This window comes from Phyllostomus hastatus, unplaced genomic scaffold (assembly GCF_019186645.2).
Source record: "Phyllostomus hastatus isolate PE091 unplaced genomic scaffold, TTU_PhHast_1.1 phas_scaffold_114, whole genome shotgun sequence".
NCBI lineage: Eukaryota > Metazoa > Chordata > Mammalia > Chiroptera > Phyllostomidae > Phyllostomus > Phyllostomus hastatus.
This window is the reverse complement of record NW_025334006.1, coordinates 54,241-72,656: the sequence shown is the minus strand read 5'-3', so window position 1 is coordinate 72,656 and position 18,416 is coordinate 54,241. Positions and strand designations below refer to the sequence as shown.

Genomic DNA, 18,416 nt, shown 5'->3' with positions numbered 1-18,416 from the left:
GCGTCAGAAGGAGAAGAGGAAGAGCAAGAAATTGAAAACTTATTTGAAAAAGTCATGAAGGGAAACCCCCAATCTGGCGAAGGAAATAGACTTCCAAGATGTCCAGGAAGCTCAGAGAGTCTCAAAGAAATTGGACTCAAGGAGCACACACCAAGGCACATCATAATTAAGTTACCCGAGAGTAAAGATAAGCAGAGAATGTTAAAAGCAGCAAGAGGAAAGGAAAGAGTTGCTTACAAAGGAGTTCCCTTTAGACTATCAGCTGATTTATGAAAAGAAACCTTGAAGACAAGAAGGGCTGGAAAGAAGTAGTTGAAGTCATGCAAGGCAAAGACCTATATCCAAGATGACTCTACTCAGCAAAGCTATCATTTAGAATGGAAAGGCAGAGAAAGTGCTTCCCAAATGAGGTCAAGTTACAGGAGTTCATCAACACCAAACCCTTATTATATGAAAAGATAAAAGTACTTATGTAAGAAATAGAGGAAGATCAAAAACCAGGAACAGTAAAATGACAAGAAACTCACAAGTATCAACAACTGAACCTGAAAAAAAAACAAAACCAAAAGCTAAGCAAACAATAAGACAGGAGGAGAATCACACAAATGGAGATCACCTGGAGTGTTATCAGTGGGGAGGATGAGGGAGGAGAATGGGGGTAAAGGTACAGGGAATGAGAAGCATAATTGGTAGGCACAAAATAGAGAGGGGGAGGGTAAAAATCGTATAGGAAACAGAGAAGCCAAAGAACTTCTGTGTACAACCCATGGACATGAACTAAGGGGTGGGGGGAATGTTGGAGGGTGAGAGGGTGCAGGGAAGATGAGGAGAAAGTGGAGGAAAAAAATCAGGACAACTGTAATAGCACAATTAGTAAAATATATTTTTAAAATAAATGAAGATATCTAAACTTAAAAACACACACATTCTCCTTTATGAAAATTGTAATAATCCCATTCATCAAAAGATATTAAGAAGATGTCAGTATATATCTGAAAAGAGCATGTATTCAAAATACAAACAATTCCTAGAAATCAATAATTAACGAAGACAAATCAATTAAAAAAAGTTTGAACATGGTGCTCTGAAAAAAAAGTGACATGTAAGTAGACCATTTCTTAGTTCCTTCTGCACAGAGGGTGTCTTTCAGTGCTGAGGAGATGTTTTGGCTGACAGGAGCCCCGCGTAGACCCTCCCCAGAGTGAAGACAGAGCGTTGCTGAGGGTCCTGCCTTCCCTTCCCTGGGCAGCTGCGTGCATGGCGTCCTGTTTCCATGATCACTCACTGATCAGGTTGATAACTTTTATTCTAGTTTGGAAAAAGGCATCACACCTCCCTCACCACCACAGGCAAAGGGTGAACCTGAGAAAGGTAAACAAGAAAGCAGCAGGAGCTGAGCAGAGTCCTTGGGGATCCCTGATGACTAATTTAGGCACAACCCAGCCTGGGGGTTTCCTGATGACTGACTTAGGCAGAACCCAGCCAGCTCCAGCAGGGTGAACAGCGCTGCTGCACAAGTGGCCACTTGAGGGCGCTGTGGATCCACGGAGCAAGATGCTGATGGCACCCTGTGGGAGAGGGAGGGTTCATGGGAAGAATCTTGGCTTGGTTCCTGCAAGAAGGAGATTATCTGATTAATCTGAGGTTCACTGATCTTATCTTCTCACATTCACTGACAAGCAGGTGGGTATGTTTTAGCAAGAAGCCATGAAGTAGGCCTTGCAGGGAGTTAAGTTTCTCCTGGAGCCTGTGTTTGGTGGAGAGTGTGATGGGGCTTCAGGGAGGAGGCTGGGTAACCTGAGCCAGTGTAGAGCAAGGAGCACCTGCTCAAGGCAGACACAACCTGTGCTGATGGCCACCTGCCCTGTACCCTCAGGGCCCAACTCAGCACAGCCAGCTGCACCTGCTCGTAGGTGATGGACAAACTCAGGAAATGCAGGGCCAGCTGAGCCTATCCCGGAGGTGTGGGTGCCCACGAGATGCTACAAAGACAGTGACATCAGAACAGTGACATCACAGGCATGCCCTCCAAAGAGAGCAAAGGGAGGGAGGGACAAGCCTGTGCTGTCTCACCCCAAAGACCAGAGCCCTGGGCAGAGACATGGCCTGGCTGGTCCTGCCTCAATCCTCCAGGGGCACCCAGCTCCTCTGTTGCATGGTCCTGTATCTGCTGGGACCAGGTGAGTCTCAGCACAGGTGGGACTTCCCTCCAACCCAGTGTTTTTTATTGTTCCTGGAGTGTCCATCTGCCTCCTGGGCTGGTCTCAGTTCCATTTCCTTTGTCCACAGGGTCATTGGCTGCTGGAGTCACCCAGTCCCCAAGACACCTCATCAAAGGCCGTGGTGGGGAGGCCGTTCTGAAATGCCATCCCATCTCTGGACACAAGAGTGTGTACTGGTACCAACAGGCTCGGGGGCAGGAACCCAAGTTTCTCATTCGGTATTATGAACAGCAGGAGTACGTGAAAGAAAACTTCCCCGACTGCTTCAAAGGGAAACAGTTCAGAGACTACAGCTCCGAGCTGGCCATGCACACCTTGCAGCTGGAGGACTCGTCCGTGTACCTCTGTGCCAGCAGCTTAGACACAGCCTGCAGGGCCCATGCCTTTCTGTACCCAAACTGTCCTGTCCCAGTTGTAGTCACAGGCAGAGGGAGGGGACCTCAGCCCAGTTCCACAGATGGATTTCATTGTTTTCTGCCACACCCTTGCCCTACCGAGCTCAGCTAGAGCCTTCTGAATGTTCTGCCAGCTCCAACAGCAGTGTGGAATTCCCAGCACATGGCAGGAAGCCCTTCTCTGTGACAGAGTGGAGTCCACACTGTGTGTTGTGGTGCCCGGTCCTGGTGGACACTTTGTGTTCACTTTGCAGACGGGGGAGCACTCAGTGCACCATTTCATACACCGGGAGCTGAAGCTACTGGACCTTCCAAACGTCCCATGCACGTCCATCCTTCATCTCCACGCTTATGAAGTCAGCAAGACCCTGGATTCCATCATCGTACCAGGTCCTTGGTCCATAGGGTAGAACAGAGCACAGTCTCTCCTGTTTCAAGAGCATCTGAGCTGGGATGGGGAGGTCACCCCTCAGGAGTGGGGGACACAGCTGATTGCCTGCCAACTGCTAAGATGTAGAGCTTCAAGACAGAGTACATGTGTCTGTCCTGTCATAGTTCCAGACAGAGCAAGACCATGATATGCTCCTCTGAGAGGAGCTAAGTCACCTGGGGAATTTCCAGCCCATCAAGAAATCCTTGGAGGGAAACAGAACCCTCTAGGAATGAACGTCAAGGAGCACTCTGGGAGCTCATGCGGGGAATGCGTGTTTCTAAACTGCTGGACAGGGCGGGGGATGGGGGTTTCTCAGCCTGTCCTCAGCTTTACCACTTCTGGTCAGGAAATCTCAACTTGCCCCATGTGCCCAGGTGAGGAGCTGCAGACTACACCTGAGTGTCACATCGCCCTGGCTTCTGATATTTGAGTCCGTGTCCCTTCTTACTGCTGGTTGGTTGTTGTTGCCCATCAAGGTGACATCAAGATACACAGTCACAGACAGGGTCACGTCACACTGAAGTATGACCTGTGTAAGAGGTAGCAGCACTGGGACCGCTGGCTGAATATCCCATCCACGTCACTGACGAGGCTCCTCTCTTTGTCACAGAAAGCACAGTCACGGGGCCAAAGGTATCTAGTCCCCCTGGGCCTCAGCTGGAACCAGGGGAGACTCTTACCCGTGAGCATGCAGAGACCTGAGCTCGGGTGGCTGGGCTCCCAGCAGTGGGTGAATCGTGGTAAAATGTAAAAGAATTCTCAGATTCCAATGGCCTTGACCCCAAGGCTATGAAAACTGGATATGGGTTTGTTCCTTTAAGGGAGACGGTCCCTATGGGCTGACATTGAAATTACCCAGAGTTTATGCAAAGAGAAAAACGAGAATAATGCATCTGAAGTGAAATTTGATCGGAGAAGTCACCACCAAAGTATGAGGATTGCTATGAGAACATTTCCTAGTCTACAGTAATAGGATGAAAAACTGTACAGGTAAGGAATTGTATCATTGTGCATAGAAGAACGAATTTGCTTACCAAAAGTCAGGGGAAAGCATACGTACTGCTAAGATTTCTTTAAAAAGTGGCTTACACATTTTTCCCATGCTGCACTGCTCAACTGTCTCTGTGTCACTGGGTTGTTCCTGTGGGGGAGGGGGAGGCAGGTGAGCTCTGTAGCTGAGGCATCTGTGAAGGACAGTGATGTCCCCGAGTCCCTGAGAGGCTGACTTGTATTTCCCCAAACAGAACTGGGAGAGGTGACATTCTGCGCTGGACCTGAGATGGTCACCAGGGTCTGCTTCTGTGTGGCTCTTTGTCTCCTGTGGGCAGGTGGGTGCAGGTGGGCTTCCTGCCCTGGGATTCCCAGCATTCAGTCCCAGGCTTGGTCTTAGGATGACAACGTAAGGCTCTGTCACTTTCTCCACAGGACACTTGGAAGCAGGAATTACCCAGAGTCCAAGGTACAAGGTCACAATGATGGGAAAAAACGTGACACTGAAGTGTCACCAGTCTGATAACCATAACGCTATGTCCTGGCATCGACAAGACCTGGGCCATGGGCTGAGGCAGATATATTACTCAGGGGGTGTTGGGTTCTCCAGCAAAGGAGAGGATGCTGATGGGTACAGTGCGTCTAGAGTGAACATGGAGGACTTCCTGCTCATGCTGGAGTCGGCCACCCCCTCCCAGACATCTGTGTACTTCTGTGCCAGCAGAAAAGTGGTGATCCACAGCGCTGCACGACCACCCTCTTTCTGCACAAAAACGATTGTTGCGGCCCTGCACTCGGGATTCATGGGACCCCTGAGCAAACTCCTACACCTGAGAGCCCTGAGGCACCTTGCCTGCAGGGAGACCACAGGTGTGTGATGAGGTCCCCCTCTAGGTTAGTGTCTACCAGGTCCGGTCTAGGTCCAGGGCCTCAGACACATAGTGTGCACTGTCGCTGTCTGTCAGTCTGTCCTGCCAGGTGCTCTGTTAGCTTGGAAGTTCTTTGTTCTTCCTAGCTCTTGTTGTCATCAGCCTGAGTGTGATGCTTCTGGAGTGGGGAGTCATGAATAGTAGCATATCCATGTAGATCCCCGTGAGTATCACCTGCAGGGGTGTTGAACGTGCAGGACATTGAGTCTTCCTCCAGACGAAAGGTATAAGAAACGTGGTTTTTAGTGCTGGTGACTAAGGAGGACTCGGGGCTTTGCTGTGGGCAGGGGAGACACCTAGTAGTACGTGGAGGTTGATGAGCAGAGAGAGGGCACTAGGTCGAGCCCTGCAGAAGGAGTGGGAGCTTCCAACTCAGATATTTCCCAGGGCATCACTCAAGGTGTCTCCAAGCAAGTGGGGCCAGGGAGTGGCCCTCATGTGTGGTCTCATTTCTGGACACTTGACATTTACATGTGCTGACAGATTCCGGGGTGGGCCCCGAGTTTCTGATGTACTTTCCAATCCGGGATCCCCAGACTCCTGCGGGACGCCTAAGGACCGGTTCTCTGCTGAGAGGCCAGCGGGCTCCACTGCACTCTGAGGATCCAGCCTGCAGAGCTGGGGGACTCGGCCGTGTCCCTCTGTGCCAGCAGCTCCAGCACAGGGTGGCCCCCTCACCCCCTCATGCGCACACCCTCATCCTTCTCCCTCCATGCAGCTCCCCCACTCTAAGCAGCCCTTCTTTGCTCATCGTTCCCCAGTGACGATGCAGTTCTCGACATCAGCTGTCCTTTGGGAAGACAGAACAAAGCCCTGCCTGGTGAGCCTCAGTTGGCTCGGCATGGTACTGCCAACCAAACTGCTTGCTGTTTGATTCCCAGTCAGGGCACATGTCTGGATTGCAGAACTGATACCCTGTTGAGGGACATACAAGAGGTATCCTATGCATATTTCTCTCCCACATAAATGTTTCTCTCCTTCTCTTTCACATCCCCTCTCATCTCTCTGAAAGTAAATAAGTAACATAATTAAGTAATGAGGATTCCCAGAGCCAGCTCAGTGCTCCAAGGCACAGACTGAACATCGTGGACACAAATAGTCATCAGTAGGACTGTGGGTCTCGGCCCCAAACACAGCTCCGCTGTGGGTGGGGAGTGTGCCTGCTCCTCAGGGCTTGTCCGCATCTGGAATGCTGGTGACACCCTCTTCCTGCGCACCCTTCTCTGAGCCGCCCTGTCACCTTGGGGGCTCTGCAGCATCTTGTCAAATGTTCCTTCCTGTTGGGAGTGAAGGTCTTCACCGCTTTTGTGCCGGTTGACTGAGAATCGCCATAGTGATACCAGAATGGCGTCATGTCCTCTGCCAGGCTGCAGGAGCCCACACTCTACTGTGTTTTCTTTTTCCCCGCCGCTCCATCCTGAGTGTCAGGCTGCAGCGTGCGTCCACGACCTCTCGGCTTCGTCTTGACGCCGTGGGTAAATCCTCGTAGGGATGGGGGTGTTGTTGGCACCCTCCCGTTTTGACTTGAAGTAATTTCCCTGAATTCTTTAACTCAATGTGATATGACATTTTCTCGACAACATGCTTTATTTCTTTTTATTTATCTTCCCTGTTATGTTGGGATATATGATTTGCTCAAATATAAATAATGGAGCCCCTGTCTGTGGGGGCAGCTACAAATGTCTGGCAAACCCCCAGCCATCTGCAGAGGGGACGGGCCTTCGGATCATGGGTTTCCAGGAGTCCTGACAGGGAACCCTCGGCTCTGATACTGGGACTGCATGTCACAGACTCAGTCCCAATCAAGGTGCCTGAGCCTTGGGTAGCAGGTAGTGACAGTGTCTGTCCCTCCAAAACCCACCCAAAAACTATGGTAGTTATGACACCAGATCTGCTCACCCAGGAACGAGAGTCCTTGGGGCGGACATTTCCTGGTCGTGTGTGGACTGTGCTCAGGCCCCTGGGCCCCCTGGGAGGGAGGGAAACCTGGGCTCCCAGGGCAGCTCCCTGTCCTCGGGAAGCCATCAGAGACCCTTCCTGGACTGTGTCCCCATTCATGCCACTGCTCAGCACCTGACCCTGGCCGCTCTGCTTCCTTAGGACACTGCTTTGTACCAGTGTTCGCTTGTCTCCCACAGCGCCGCCGCTTCCCCCAGAACCAGCTCCGTGCTCACAGAGCAGGTGCCCACTGTGCGGCTGCTCCTCCCGTGTGGGCTGTGCGTGGGGTTCTCAGTCCCCGCGTCCACAGCTCCCCATTGGGTGTGTCTTCTCCGCGACTGCTCCCCAACCGTGTGTGTTATATATCACTTGTAGCTCAATTTTAACATTTATTCTCACACATTTGCCTCCATCTTGAAGGTAATATCATTATCTTCCCAGTCTTTGCCAATTTATATTTTGATGATAACATGAAAGACCTGTTTTCTTTTTGCATTATGTTTATTTTTACCAATTGAGATAAAAAATGCTTCACACTTCAACTTGTGTGTTTTCCTTCCTACTTGGACTAGATATTATTTCCTCCCACTCCCCTTCTCTCCCTCTGCCTTTCAGAAGACAATGTGAAGGAAGCCGATCCCAGACTGCAGCTGCAGATGACGTGCTGGTGCTCCAGGGGGACAGGGGTGGGGTATTAAGCATGGAACCTGAAAGAAATAAGGTCATGGTGGGTAATAAAGTTGGGATGAGGGTTCAGGATGTTGAGATACCTTATTAAGGATAGTGCTTCTGGAATCCTCTGCCTGCAGACCAGGCAGGCAAGCCCACCATCCCTTGGGCTGTGGCAGAAGACACAGTAATGAGATGTCAGTTACTGGCCACCAGATGGCACTGTGACACCACTGACCTGGAAGGGGCTCTGGGGAGAGTCTGGGAGAGCAGGAAAGGGTTAAGAAGACCTGGGCAGGGACCCAGCACAGGGCAGATGCTGAGGCAGGTTTCAGTTGTGGGCAGTCTCCCTACAGCTGTGGAATGGGTGGGAGGTCCCGCTAAACGTTAAAAGACCCATGGTTGAAGGACTTGGGCAAGGCAGCCTTTCTGGCAGGGGCAGGGGCAGAGAGAGAATTAACTGTCTCCTAGCACTGCGGGAGACCAGGAGTGGCCCAGGTTAAGACAGTGAAGGCACCCCTGCCCCACATGTGTGCAGGGGGAAGCAGCTGCAGTCACTGAGGGGTCCCAGGTCGCATGGAGCTGGCACAGGCTCCTCCTGCCCAGGGAGAGGGGACCTGCCTGCACCTCAGGAAACACCAAGGAGGGGTCTCCTTGAGCACAAAGGGCAAAAAGGGATGTAGGGTCAGCATCAAGGGCTGGTACTTAGTTCAGGCAGGGCCAGGCAGGAACAATGTTGTAGGCACTTGGGGACGGTGGGCATGCTGTTGGGAACCGCCCTGGCTGGTATCAGAAGCTGTAACCCCCACCTAGGCTCAGGCTAAGGGAACGCCCTTGGACCATAAGCCAGCCAGGAGACAAAAGCTTATCTCCCAGGCAGGAACGTTGCTTCTGCTGCTTCATTCATAACTGAACCCCAAAGCTTGGTCGGTTAGCCAAAGACGGGTAAGATTCCCCGAGGGGGGAACGATCTAAGACAGGCACGATCACGTGGGAGGCCCCCCAAAGAAGGACTTTGGGAGCTGCAACAAAAGGGGGTGATGGACCCTCGCTCCTCGGCTTTGACATAGCCTGAATTCTCATCGTCTGGGAGAAAATCTCCTCATCTCTTGGGTGCCTTACTTCCCTTGTTCTACCTAAGCCTGAAACAATGACAGAGTGGTGTAGCTCTGTGCTGAAAAGGGCGGATTCCCCGGGTGATCAGGCCTAAGAAAGAGCATGTAAATTACTGTGAAACCTGCTTTGTTTAGAATGCTCTCAGTTGAATGATAAGGGTCCAAGAAGGAAGTTAGTTTGTTCCTCAAAGTTTCACAGCTCTTTGATCCTGACTCAGAATAGACCCACAGAGTTCCTGGTTTTCTTTGGTTCCTTACTTCCTCGTAATGAGTACTGTACTTGAATTATTATGCAAAACGAGCCCAATAAAAGCAGGTTTGGACGGTAAGTCGGCGCTCCCCACTAGAGAGGGTGGCCATTCCGTCCCTGCTTCTCCACAGAAACTGGTCTGTCTCTGTGCATGTTTTTCTCGCATATCAACGAGCCATCAGCAGCGTTCCATGATCACTGCTGGCTGGTGACCCACGCATTAGGAAGCTGCAGCCAACCTTAGCCATGGGGCTGTGCAAGACATGGAATGATGCACAGAAGCTAGAACTGGGGTCCCACCAAGGGTTCAGAGCACCAGGGGCAGCCTCCTTGGAAGGTCCATCAGAGCAACTACAACATCAGACCGATGATGTCATAGCAAATGCTCCTATCAGCACATAGGGAGTACAGAACTGTAGACTGCTCACCCCAGGGGACACCACCCTGATCTGAGAAAGGTCCTGGGAAGCTGCCATGGGCCCCAGGCTCCTGTGCTGTGTGGCCCTTTGTCTCCTGGGAGCAGGTGAGCCCTGGACACTGTGTGTAAGTCTGGACACGCAGTCACATCCCGGACACACAAGCCCTGGGGGTGGTGGCTGCCTCGGCAGGGTCCCTGGGCTCTGCCCCCAGCTCCTCTGTGTCTCCTCCCACAGGCCCAGTGGACTCTGGAGTCACGCAGACCCCAAAACACCTGATCACAGCAAGAAAGCAGCAAGTGACGCTGAAGTGTTCCTATATCTCTGGACACGAATCTATGTTTTGGTACAAACAGGTTCAGGGAAAGGGCCCTGATTTACTGGTTGAGTATTACATTGGGCTAGCTCGAGGAAAAGGAAACATGCCTGATCGGTTCTCAGTGCAGCAGTTTGATGGCTACCGCTCTGAGCTGACCGCGAGCTCGCTGGAGCTGAGCGACTCGGCCCTGTATCTCTGCGCCAGCAGCCCTGACACAGCCCTGCAGGAGTGGCAGCCTCCTGCACAAAAACACTCCGCCCCACTCAGGAAGTGGCAGCTGCCAGCCAGACAGGCTCAGGCCTGAGAGAGCAGCTCACCTTCCCCAGACACTGTGTGCTGCTCCCCGATGGGGTGGGATTGGATGCTCACAGACATCCTGTAGCTTAGGGGTCATTGTCCTGTTTATACACATGATGGGAAGTCATGTTCCTGGGTCTCACATTCCGTAACCGGAGGACCAAAACATCACTGAAGTCTGCTCCTCAACATCTGTGTATCTGTCCCATCCACCTCTCCCAGAAGCATGTCCGCATCTGGCTTTCTTTTTCTGGGTTTATCTGCACAGCTCTGGGGAGATCTCACACCATCTGGGTTGTCATTTTCTTCCCTCACAACTTCAATAACATCTCACTTCATGGCAACAAATATCCATCAATCCTTCCTAATGACAACAAAGAAAGGCACAACTTCCTGCATTGTGGCCGTCACCTCGAGCTACACAAAGCCCTGAAGCAAGTTTTGGTTCATGTCAAGTGTGGGACTGTGAGTAGGTTCGCTACAGGTGTTTAAAGACTATTATTTTATAGTAGTGTCAGCAGTTCTTCACGGGGGATAGTCCCTGTGGAAAAAGGTCTCAATGTAGAGACAGTTTCACTCTCTCACCCTGGAGGCTGCGCCTGTGCCCACATCCCTCACACAGCTGTAACTGCCGGGGCCATGGGGGCACCTGCAGAGCCGAGCACCACGCAGAAACCCAGGTCCCGGGCCTGGGCTGGATGTGCTGGTGCTGCCTCACCCTGAAACGGAAATCAGGTTCTCAGGTGAATCTGAAGGTCCACTAGAGCATACGGTGGGGGCCCCATCGGTCAGGGGATGGAGAGAAAACAGAGCCAGAGGGTCTTCTAGGGCTTATGAGGCTGCCCCTGAGGTTTGGCCACCAGAGACCAGGAGGGCCCCTGTGGGAGGAGGGACAGTGAGCGGATGCTGGACGACCAGCAAAGTAAAGAGGAGGCTGAGGGCCGACTTGGGCCCCAGAGCCCTAAAGGCATCAGAACGCCCTCAGGGGTTGCCCTCAGGTGCAAGAGCACAGGGACGTGTACTCACAGCACACCGGGGTTGCATGAAGGTCTGTGGGCAGGAGGAAGCAGCCCTGAGTCACACACTGTGTGCACAGAGGGGGAGGGCGACTCTGGGACTCCTGGCAGCTCAGCCACACGCGTTCTTCTCCCTCTGAGCTGTGCCCCTGCCCGTCTGCTTCTGATCTGACGCTCTGGGGAAGGGGCGTGTCCCCGTGTGACCAGCTGGCGCTGGGGCCCAGGCAGCGGGAGTGACACCTCAGAGAGACTCCCTGGACAGCCCTGCTCCTGCCCAGCCTCCCACAGACCCAGAGGGACCCTGAGTCGGCCCGGCTGCTGCCATGAGCAGCGGCCTCCTGTGCTGCGTGGCCTTGTGTCTCCTCCGTGCAGGTGGGTCCTGGGCTGGGCCCCTCTGTGGGGACAGTGCCCAGGCCCAGCAGCGAGCCGCTCCCTGGAGGCTGCAGCATCTGTTCCCCTGTCCTCCCCACAGGTCTGGGGATGGCCGGCGTCACTCAGTCCCCGACATTCCAGGTGGTGACAACAGGACAGACGGTGACCTTGAGGTGTGCCCAGGACTTGAACCACAATGCTATGTACTGGTACCGACAGGACCTGGGTCACGGGCTGAGGCTGATCCATTACTCTGCGGGTATTGGGTTCACGGACGAAGGAGAGGTCCCCGATGGGTACAGCGTCTCTAGATCAGATATAAAGAACTTCCCCCTCACTCTGAAGTCGGCCACCCCCGCCCAGACATCTGTGTACTTCTGTGCCAGCAGTGATCCACAGTGCTGCACGGCCACCTCCTCTCTGCACAGAAAGTCAGGGGGAGGCCCAGCACCCGGACTCAGGGGATCTCTGTGCAGACTCCTACTGCTTGGAGCCCCCAGTGGCCCCTGCCTGCAGGGTGAGCCTGGAACGTGACAAGGTCCACCTCCAGGGCTGTGTCTGCCAGGCCTGACATGGACCCAGGGCCTCAGGCCCACACGCTTCCCCTGTTGCTTTCCCCCAGTGTGTCCTTCCCTGCAGCCTCCCCAGCCCTAGCTTTCTTGTTCTCAGCCTCAGTCTGTGCCTCCAGGGTGAAATGTCATCGAGGATCAGACCCAGCTAACCCTCCTCTATATCACCCACAGGGGTCTTAAAGGTCAGGGACATTGAGTCTTATTCCAGACAGAAGCTATAAGAAGTTGATTTTTGGATACATGGTGACTAGGAAGGACACGAGGCTTTGCTACGGGCTGTGTGGACATGATACCACGTGGAGGTTCATGAGCACAGGCAGGGCTTCGGTCCTGACCTGCAGAAGGAGGTGGAGCTCCCACTCTGATATTTCCCAGGACACTTCTCCATCTGTGAGTCTCTGAGTGTGTCAGTGTGTCCAGGGCAAAGCTGAGTCACCCCAACACCCCCCTTGCTAAGAAAGGGACAAGGTTGAGCACGTGTGACTGGGAGAGAGGAGGGGATGGTGACAGAACAGGGTGCTCCCAGGAGGTCCCAAATTGCAAAGAAGACAATGAAGTCAACCTTTGGTGTGTTGTATTGATGACACTGTTGACATGTGCTAGTGAAAATGCCAGTCAACCAGAGTGACATGTGAATCAGACTCAGTGTGACACCTTTGCATACAGACAGCACTGGAGCCCGTAGTGACAGCCGTGCATGCATTTTGTTGTAAAAGGAGCTTATAACTATTTCAGCTAGTCATCCAAGTGTGCTCCAATATACATCACGTGTCCCTGAGGTGGAGGGGCCTGACAGAGGCAGTGATGTCACCATGAGAACTGCCTTCTGGACATAAGACACATCCCTGCTCCTCTGCTCCTGCTCACAAAGACCTGACCTGGGGAACCTCCCACTCCTGACCTGACCCTGCCATGGGCACCAGGCTCCTCTGCTGGGCGACCCTCTGTCTGCTGGGGGCCGGTGAGTCCTCAGAAAACCAGGCCGCTTCAGTGTGTGTGTGCTTGACGATTACAGTTGTTTTCCTCCTTCTGTTGTCAACTTCTGTGTTCCAGGTCACACAGAGGCTGGAGTCTCCCAGTCCCCGAGGAACCAGGTTACCGAGAGGGGACAGAATGTGACATTTCGGTGTGATCCAATTTCTGGACACTCTTTTCTTTACTGGTACCAGTAGACATTGGGGCAGGGCCCAGAGTTGTTGGTGTACTTTCAAGGCGAGGCAGCCATGGACTCCTCCGGGATGCCTAAGGATCGCTTCTCTGCTGTGAGACCTGACGGCTCCTACTCGAATCTGAGCATCCAGCCTGCAGAGCCTGGGGACTCGGCCGTGTACCTCTGTGCCAGCACTGCAACCATAGTGTGTCACCGTCCCCAGCTCCCTGCTCACAAAACCTCTTGTGCTCCCCTCTGCTCATGGTTCCCAGGCTTCCTTGCAAAGGAGATGTCAACAGTGCTGCCGTACAAGTGGCCACTTGAGGGCGCTGTGGGTCCACAGAGTGAGATGCAGGTGGTGCCCTGAGGGAGTGGGAAGTTGAAGGGGGAGAGACTTGGCTTGGTTCCTCCATTAGGGAAATTATCGGATGAATCAAAGGTTTGCTGATCATATCTTTTCACATGAACAGATATGCAGGTGTCTGTCATAGCAGGGAGCCATGAAGTTCGTCTTACATTGAGTTACAGTCTCTCTTGGAGCCTAAGTTGGTGCAGAGTGTGATGGGGCTCCAGTGAGGCAGCCTGGAAAACCCAAGCCAGGTGTAGAGACAGGAGTCCTTGCTCTGAAGCTGTGGGGCTGGCCTCTGGCTCAGTACCGTGGGGGGCCCAGCTCAGCACAGCCAGCTGCACCTGCTCATAGGAAGATGGACAGAATAGGAACGCTGGACCACCAGATCATATTCTGGGGGTGAGGGCACCTGTGGTACCTCATTACAAAGTGACAGCAGACAGTGACATCACAAGGAAATCGTGAGGACAGAGCAAAGGGAGGCACAGACTCTGCTCTTTCAGCCAAAAGACAAGTACGCCTGAGTTAGGGTATAGGGCTGATTCCCTGCCAACTGCTAGGACATAGAGCTTCACACCAGAGGACGTGTGTCTGTCCTGTCATAGTTCCAGAGAAGTGAGGCCATGATATCCCCCTTAGAGAAGAGTTAAGTGACCTGGGGTATTTCCTGTCTATCCGGAGATTCTAGGAGGGAAACAGAAGCCATCTAGGAGTGTGAAGCAGCATTCTGGGAACTCATGCAGGGAATGCGTGTTTCTAAACCACTGCCAAGGGTAGAGGAGGATGAGAGGTCTCAGCCCGTCCTCAGCGCCACCACTTCTGGTTAGGAAATCTGAAATTGCTACATCTGCCCAGGGGAGGAGCTGCAGACAACAGCTGAGCATCAGGGACGTTGAAGGAAAGATGGAACCATACACGGCGTGCGGGGGAATCTATGGGGGAACACAGATAACTTCAATTCTACTTATTTTGTGTTTTAATTCAATACCTTATTTATTACCCTTTTGAAGCATTGTATTGTCATGCTATTACAGGTCGTAGTATTTCCTTTTTTCTCCCCTCCACCTAGCCAGCCTCCCACGACCGTAGCCAATCCCCACATCTCTGTCTGTGGGTCCCCCATTTCTGTTCCTTACTAACCCCTCCTCCTCTGTCAGTGAGTCTCCAGTTCTTCCCTCGCCTCCTCCAGCCGTCAGTCTGTGCCATGGCTCCATTCTACAGAGTCTGGCACTAATAAGGACACTTTTCATTTCCAAATCTTTTATTATCAAAGAAGAGCTCATCATTCTGTAGCATAACAACATCACACACTCAGTCACACCGAATGACATTTAGGTGAAAGGTTCAAATTAAAAGTATAGATGATTACACCCATATTGTTACCCTACCAACCACACTCAAGCAAACCTTAATTCTACTGGATCTTGTGTTTCACTCATTGGTTTATTTTATTTGTTAGACTCCCCTTAGAAGTGGGATCATATGGTATTTGTCTTTCACCAACTGCCCTATTTCTCTTAACATAATGCTTTCTAAATCCATCCATGCTGTTCCATAAGGGAAGAATGCCTTCATTTTTTTCTGTTGTGTACATTCCATTGTGTAGATGTACCACAGTTTTTATGCACTCATCTGCTGACAGACACTTAGGCTGTTTCCAGCTCTTGGCTACTGTCAATGGTGCCACTATGAACACAGAGGTGCATAAATCCTGCTAATTGGTGTTTGGGGATTCTCAGGGTACATTCCCAGTGGTGGAATCACCGGGTAAAAAGGCAGTTCCATTTTTAGTTGAGGAAATTCCATGGATGACCCATGCTACCACACAAAACATGGGCAATAGGAGGAAATTATTGCTCCTTTTCTGTGAGGTGGGCGTGCAACCTATATTAGTGGTAAAAACACTGATTGTTAGAGAGTTCAGAGGATTTTGAAATGGGCTTTAATGAAAAAAATATGGGTTCAGGTGTCCGTAGGTGCCCATAAAGTCTGTGACAAACCCCTCGTCCAGCACAATCACTGCTGGGTGCAGTGCCGGGGTCAAGGCAGGCACAGGTGCGTTGTCCCTGCCTCACGTCCGTTCCCGCACAGACTCCTCTGAAATGCAAGCAGTGACCTCTGGTAATCTGTTAGTGGAGTGGGCTATTGGACAAAGAGTTGCTTCTGGGGGAAATGGAATATGGGACCCACAACAGCACTTCCTGTCTGACGTGAAGTCTGACACACAAGAAGGTGTGTTGCTTCCAGAAGTTGTGGCTCCAGGGCGTTTGGTGATCACACAGCAGAGGGAGGGCAGAAAGGACAGTTTCATTTAGAGAGAGGCCATCGTGGTGGGGCCTCCAGTGCCCCCCATCACATCCTGGCCCTGCTCTGCTTTCAGCCTCAGCTGCAGTGGGCAGTTCCCTGCAAGACCGTGTCCATTTTCCTGGTACTGAGTGCACCCCAGCCCCAGTCCAGCAGGAGTCCCTCTGCTGTCTGCGCTGGTCTCCTCTCTGTCCCAGGAGCCCAGGAGGCCTGCTCCCTGGAGCAGCCAGAGCTGCAGAAGTGCTAACACTCCTGGGGTTTGGGGCCCATGGGCAGGGCAGGGGACAAACATTTTAGCCTCTGAGCTCAGGAGGAGAGATTGGGAGGCATCATGTGTGCTTCTCAGCAGGTGCTAACAAGTCCATCTCCCCATGTCCCAGCACAGAGGCAACACCCCACCTCATACTGGTCTCTCCTTCCCTGTTGCTTCCTCCCTGCTCCCTTATTTTTGCTTCCTGGGGTCATTTCCCAAATATGCCGCGTGCTCCTAAGACCTTCTCTGGTATTGCGACCCTGGGTGCAGCCTACACTGTGACAGGGATGGAGTGCAGTGACTGTCAGAAGTCCCCTCTCCCTGGAAGAGACCGCCATTTGTATTTCATTCATTCTGCCACCCATTCATTCAACAGTCTTATGAAAACAAAAAGTCTTACCACAACACCTATGAATGAATGTCCTCCCAGGGACTTTTGCTGTATTTTGGATTCCCAGCAGACTCACGTGGGTCTCTGCTCCCTTCACGCTCTGAACCTATTGGTCACTGACTAGACCGGGTCATGTTCACAGAAGACGCCTGTGCCTGGACTCAGGTAACCACTCACTCCTTTCATCTTTCTTCCAATGAGCCCTGGTGGAATCCAGGTACAGAGCAGGCAGGGCTTGGTGGGGATGAAAGCTGATAAAACGGTAGGGTGCTCTTTGAAAAAGAGAATAGAGAAACCTGGTAGAAATCTTGAAAAGACTTTGAAAATCAGAAAGCCTGAAATCATCCTTCATTCCTGTGCCGTCAATCAGGAGGTTACAGTTCCGAATGTTGAGGACCGTTTAAAGGATAGTGCTTCTGGAATCTTCTGCCTGTACACCAAGGAGACAGTCCCAGCATCCCTTGGGCCATGGGAGAAGACACAGTAATGAGATGTCAGTTACTGGCCACCAGATGGCGCTGTGACGCCACTGACCTGGAAGGGGCTCTGGGGAGAGTCTGGGAGAGCAGGAAAGGGTTAAGAAGACCTGGGCAGGGACCCAACACAATGCAGATGCTGAGGGAGGCTTCAGTTGTGGGCAGTCTCCCTAGAGCTGTGGAGTGGGTGGGAGGTCCCACCTAATGTTAAAAGACCCACTGTTGAAGGATTTGGTCAAGGCAGCCTTGCTGGCAGGGGCAGGTGCAGAGAGAGAATTAACAGTCCCCTAGCACTGTGGGAGACCAGGAGTGGCCCACAGGAGGAAAGTTAAGGGACCCCTGGCCCACATGTGTGCAGGGGGAAGCAGCTGGAGTCACTGAGGGGTCCTGACATGTAGGCAGCTGGCCGAGGCTCCTCCTGAACAGCAAGAGGGGACATGCCTGCACCTCAGGAAACACCAAGGAGGGGTCTCCCTGAGTCTTTAGGAGAAGAAGGAATGTAGGGGTCAGCATCAAGGACTGGTAATTAGTTCAGGCAGGGCCAGGCAGGGAGGACCTTGTAGGCACCTGGGGACAACGCTGAAGCTGCTGGCAACCCTCATCCACGGGCCTGTGCAGCACAGGGAGTGGTGAATAGAATCTGGACCCTGGGTCCCACCAAGAGTTCAGAGCACCAGGGGGCAGCCTCCTTGGGGAGTCCTATCAGAGCAGTGACAACATCAGACCAATGATGTCATAGCAAATGCTCCTATCAGCACACAGGGAGCACAGAACTGTAGACTGTTCACCCCAGGGGACCCCACCTTGAGCAGAGAAAGGTCCTGGGAAGCTGCCATGGGCCCCAGGCTCCTCTGCTGTGTGGCCCTTTGTCTCCTGGGAGCAGGTGAGCCCTGGACACTGTGTGTAAGTCTGGACACGCAGTCACATCCCTGACACACAAGGCTGGGGTTGTGGCTGCCTCAGCAGGGTCCCTGTGCCTTGTCCCCAGCTCCTCTGTGTCTCTTCCCAACAGGCCCAGTGGACTCTGGAGTCACGCAGACTCCAAAACACCTGATCACAGCAAGAAAACAGCAAGTGACACTGAAGTGTTCCTATATCTCTGGACACCTCTCTGTGTATTGGTACAAACAGGTTCAGGGTCAGGGCCCTGATTTCCTGGTTGAGTACTACAACGGGCAAGAGCGACAAAAAGGGAACCTGCCTGATCGGTTCTCTGTGAAGCCGCTGGATGGCTACCGCTCTGAGCTGGCCACGAGCTCGCTGGAGCTGAGCGACTCGGCCCTGTATCTCTGCGCCAGCAGCCCTGACACAGCCCTGCAGGAGTGGCAGCCTCCTGCACAAAAACACTCCACCCCACTCAGGAAGTGGCAGCTGCCAGCCAGACAGGCTCAGGCCTGAGAGCGCAGCTCACCTTCCCCAGGCACTGTCTGCTGTTTCCCGATGGGGTGGGATTGGATGCCCACAGACATCATGCAGCTTAGGTGTCATTGTCCTGTTTATACACCTGGTGGGAAGTCATGTTCCTGGGTCTGAGATTTCATAACCCAAGAGGCCAGAAAT

The 18,416-nt window shown here is 52.7% G+C and overlaps 4 gene segments (V, D, J or C); all 4 read left to right on the top strand.

Moving 5' to 3' along the window:
- Nucleotides 1–2,101: 2,101 nt before the first annotated feature.
- LOC123829694 lies at nucleotides 2,102–4,918 on the top strand. The segment is given in 3 exon segments: nucleotides 2,102–2,180; nucleotides 2,290–2,611; nucleotides 4,651–4,918. Coding segments are annotated over 3 exon segments (669 nt in total).
- Nucleotides 4,919–9,412: 4,494 nt separating this feature from the next.
- Nucleotides 9,413–9,980, top strand: LOC123829693. The segment is given in 2 exon segments: nucleotides 9,413–9,464; nucleotides 9,595–9,980. Coding segments are annotated over 2 exon segments (435 nt in total).
- Nucleotides 9,981–11,256: 1,276 nt separating this feature from the next.
- On the top strand, nucleotides 11,257–15,983 carry LOC123829692. The segment is given in 3 exon segments: nucleotides 11,257–11,361; nucleotides 11,462–11,749; nucleotides 15,934–15,983. Coding segments are annotated over 3 exon segments (387 nt in total).
- Nucleotides 15,984–17,675: 1,692 nt separating this feature from the next.
- LOC123829691 lies at nucleotides 17,676–18,254 on the top strand. The segment is given in 2 exon segments: nucleotides 17,676–17,739; nucleotides 17,869–18,254. Coding segments are annotated over 2 exon segments (435 nt in total).
- The last annotated feature ends 162 nt before the right edge of the window (nucleotides 18,255–18,416 follow it).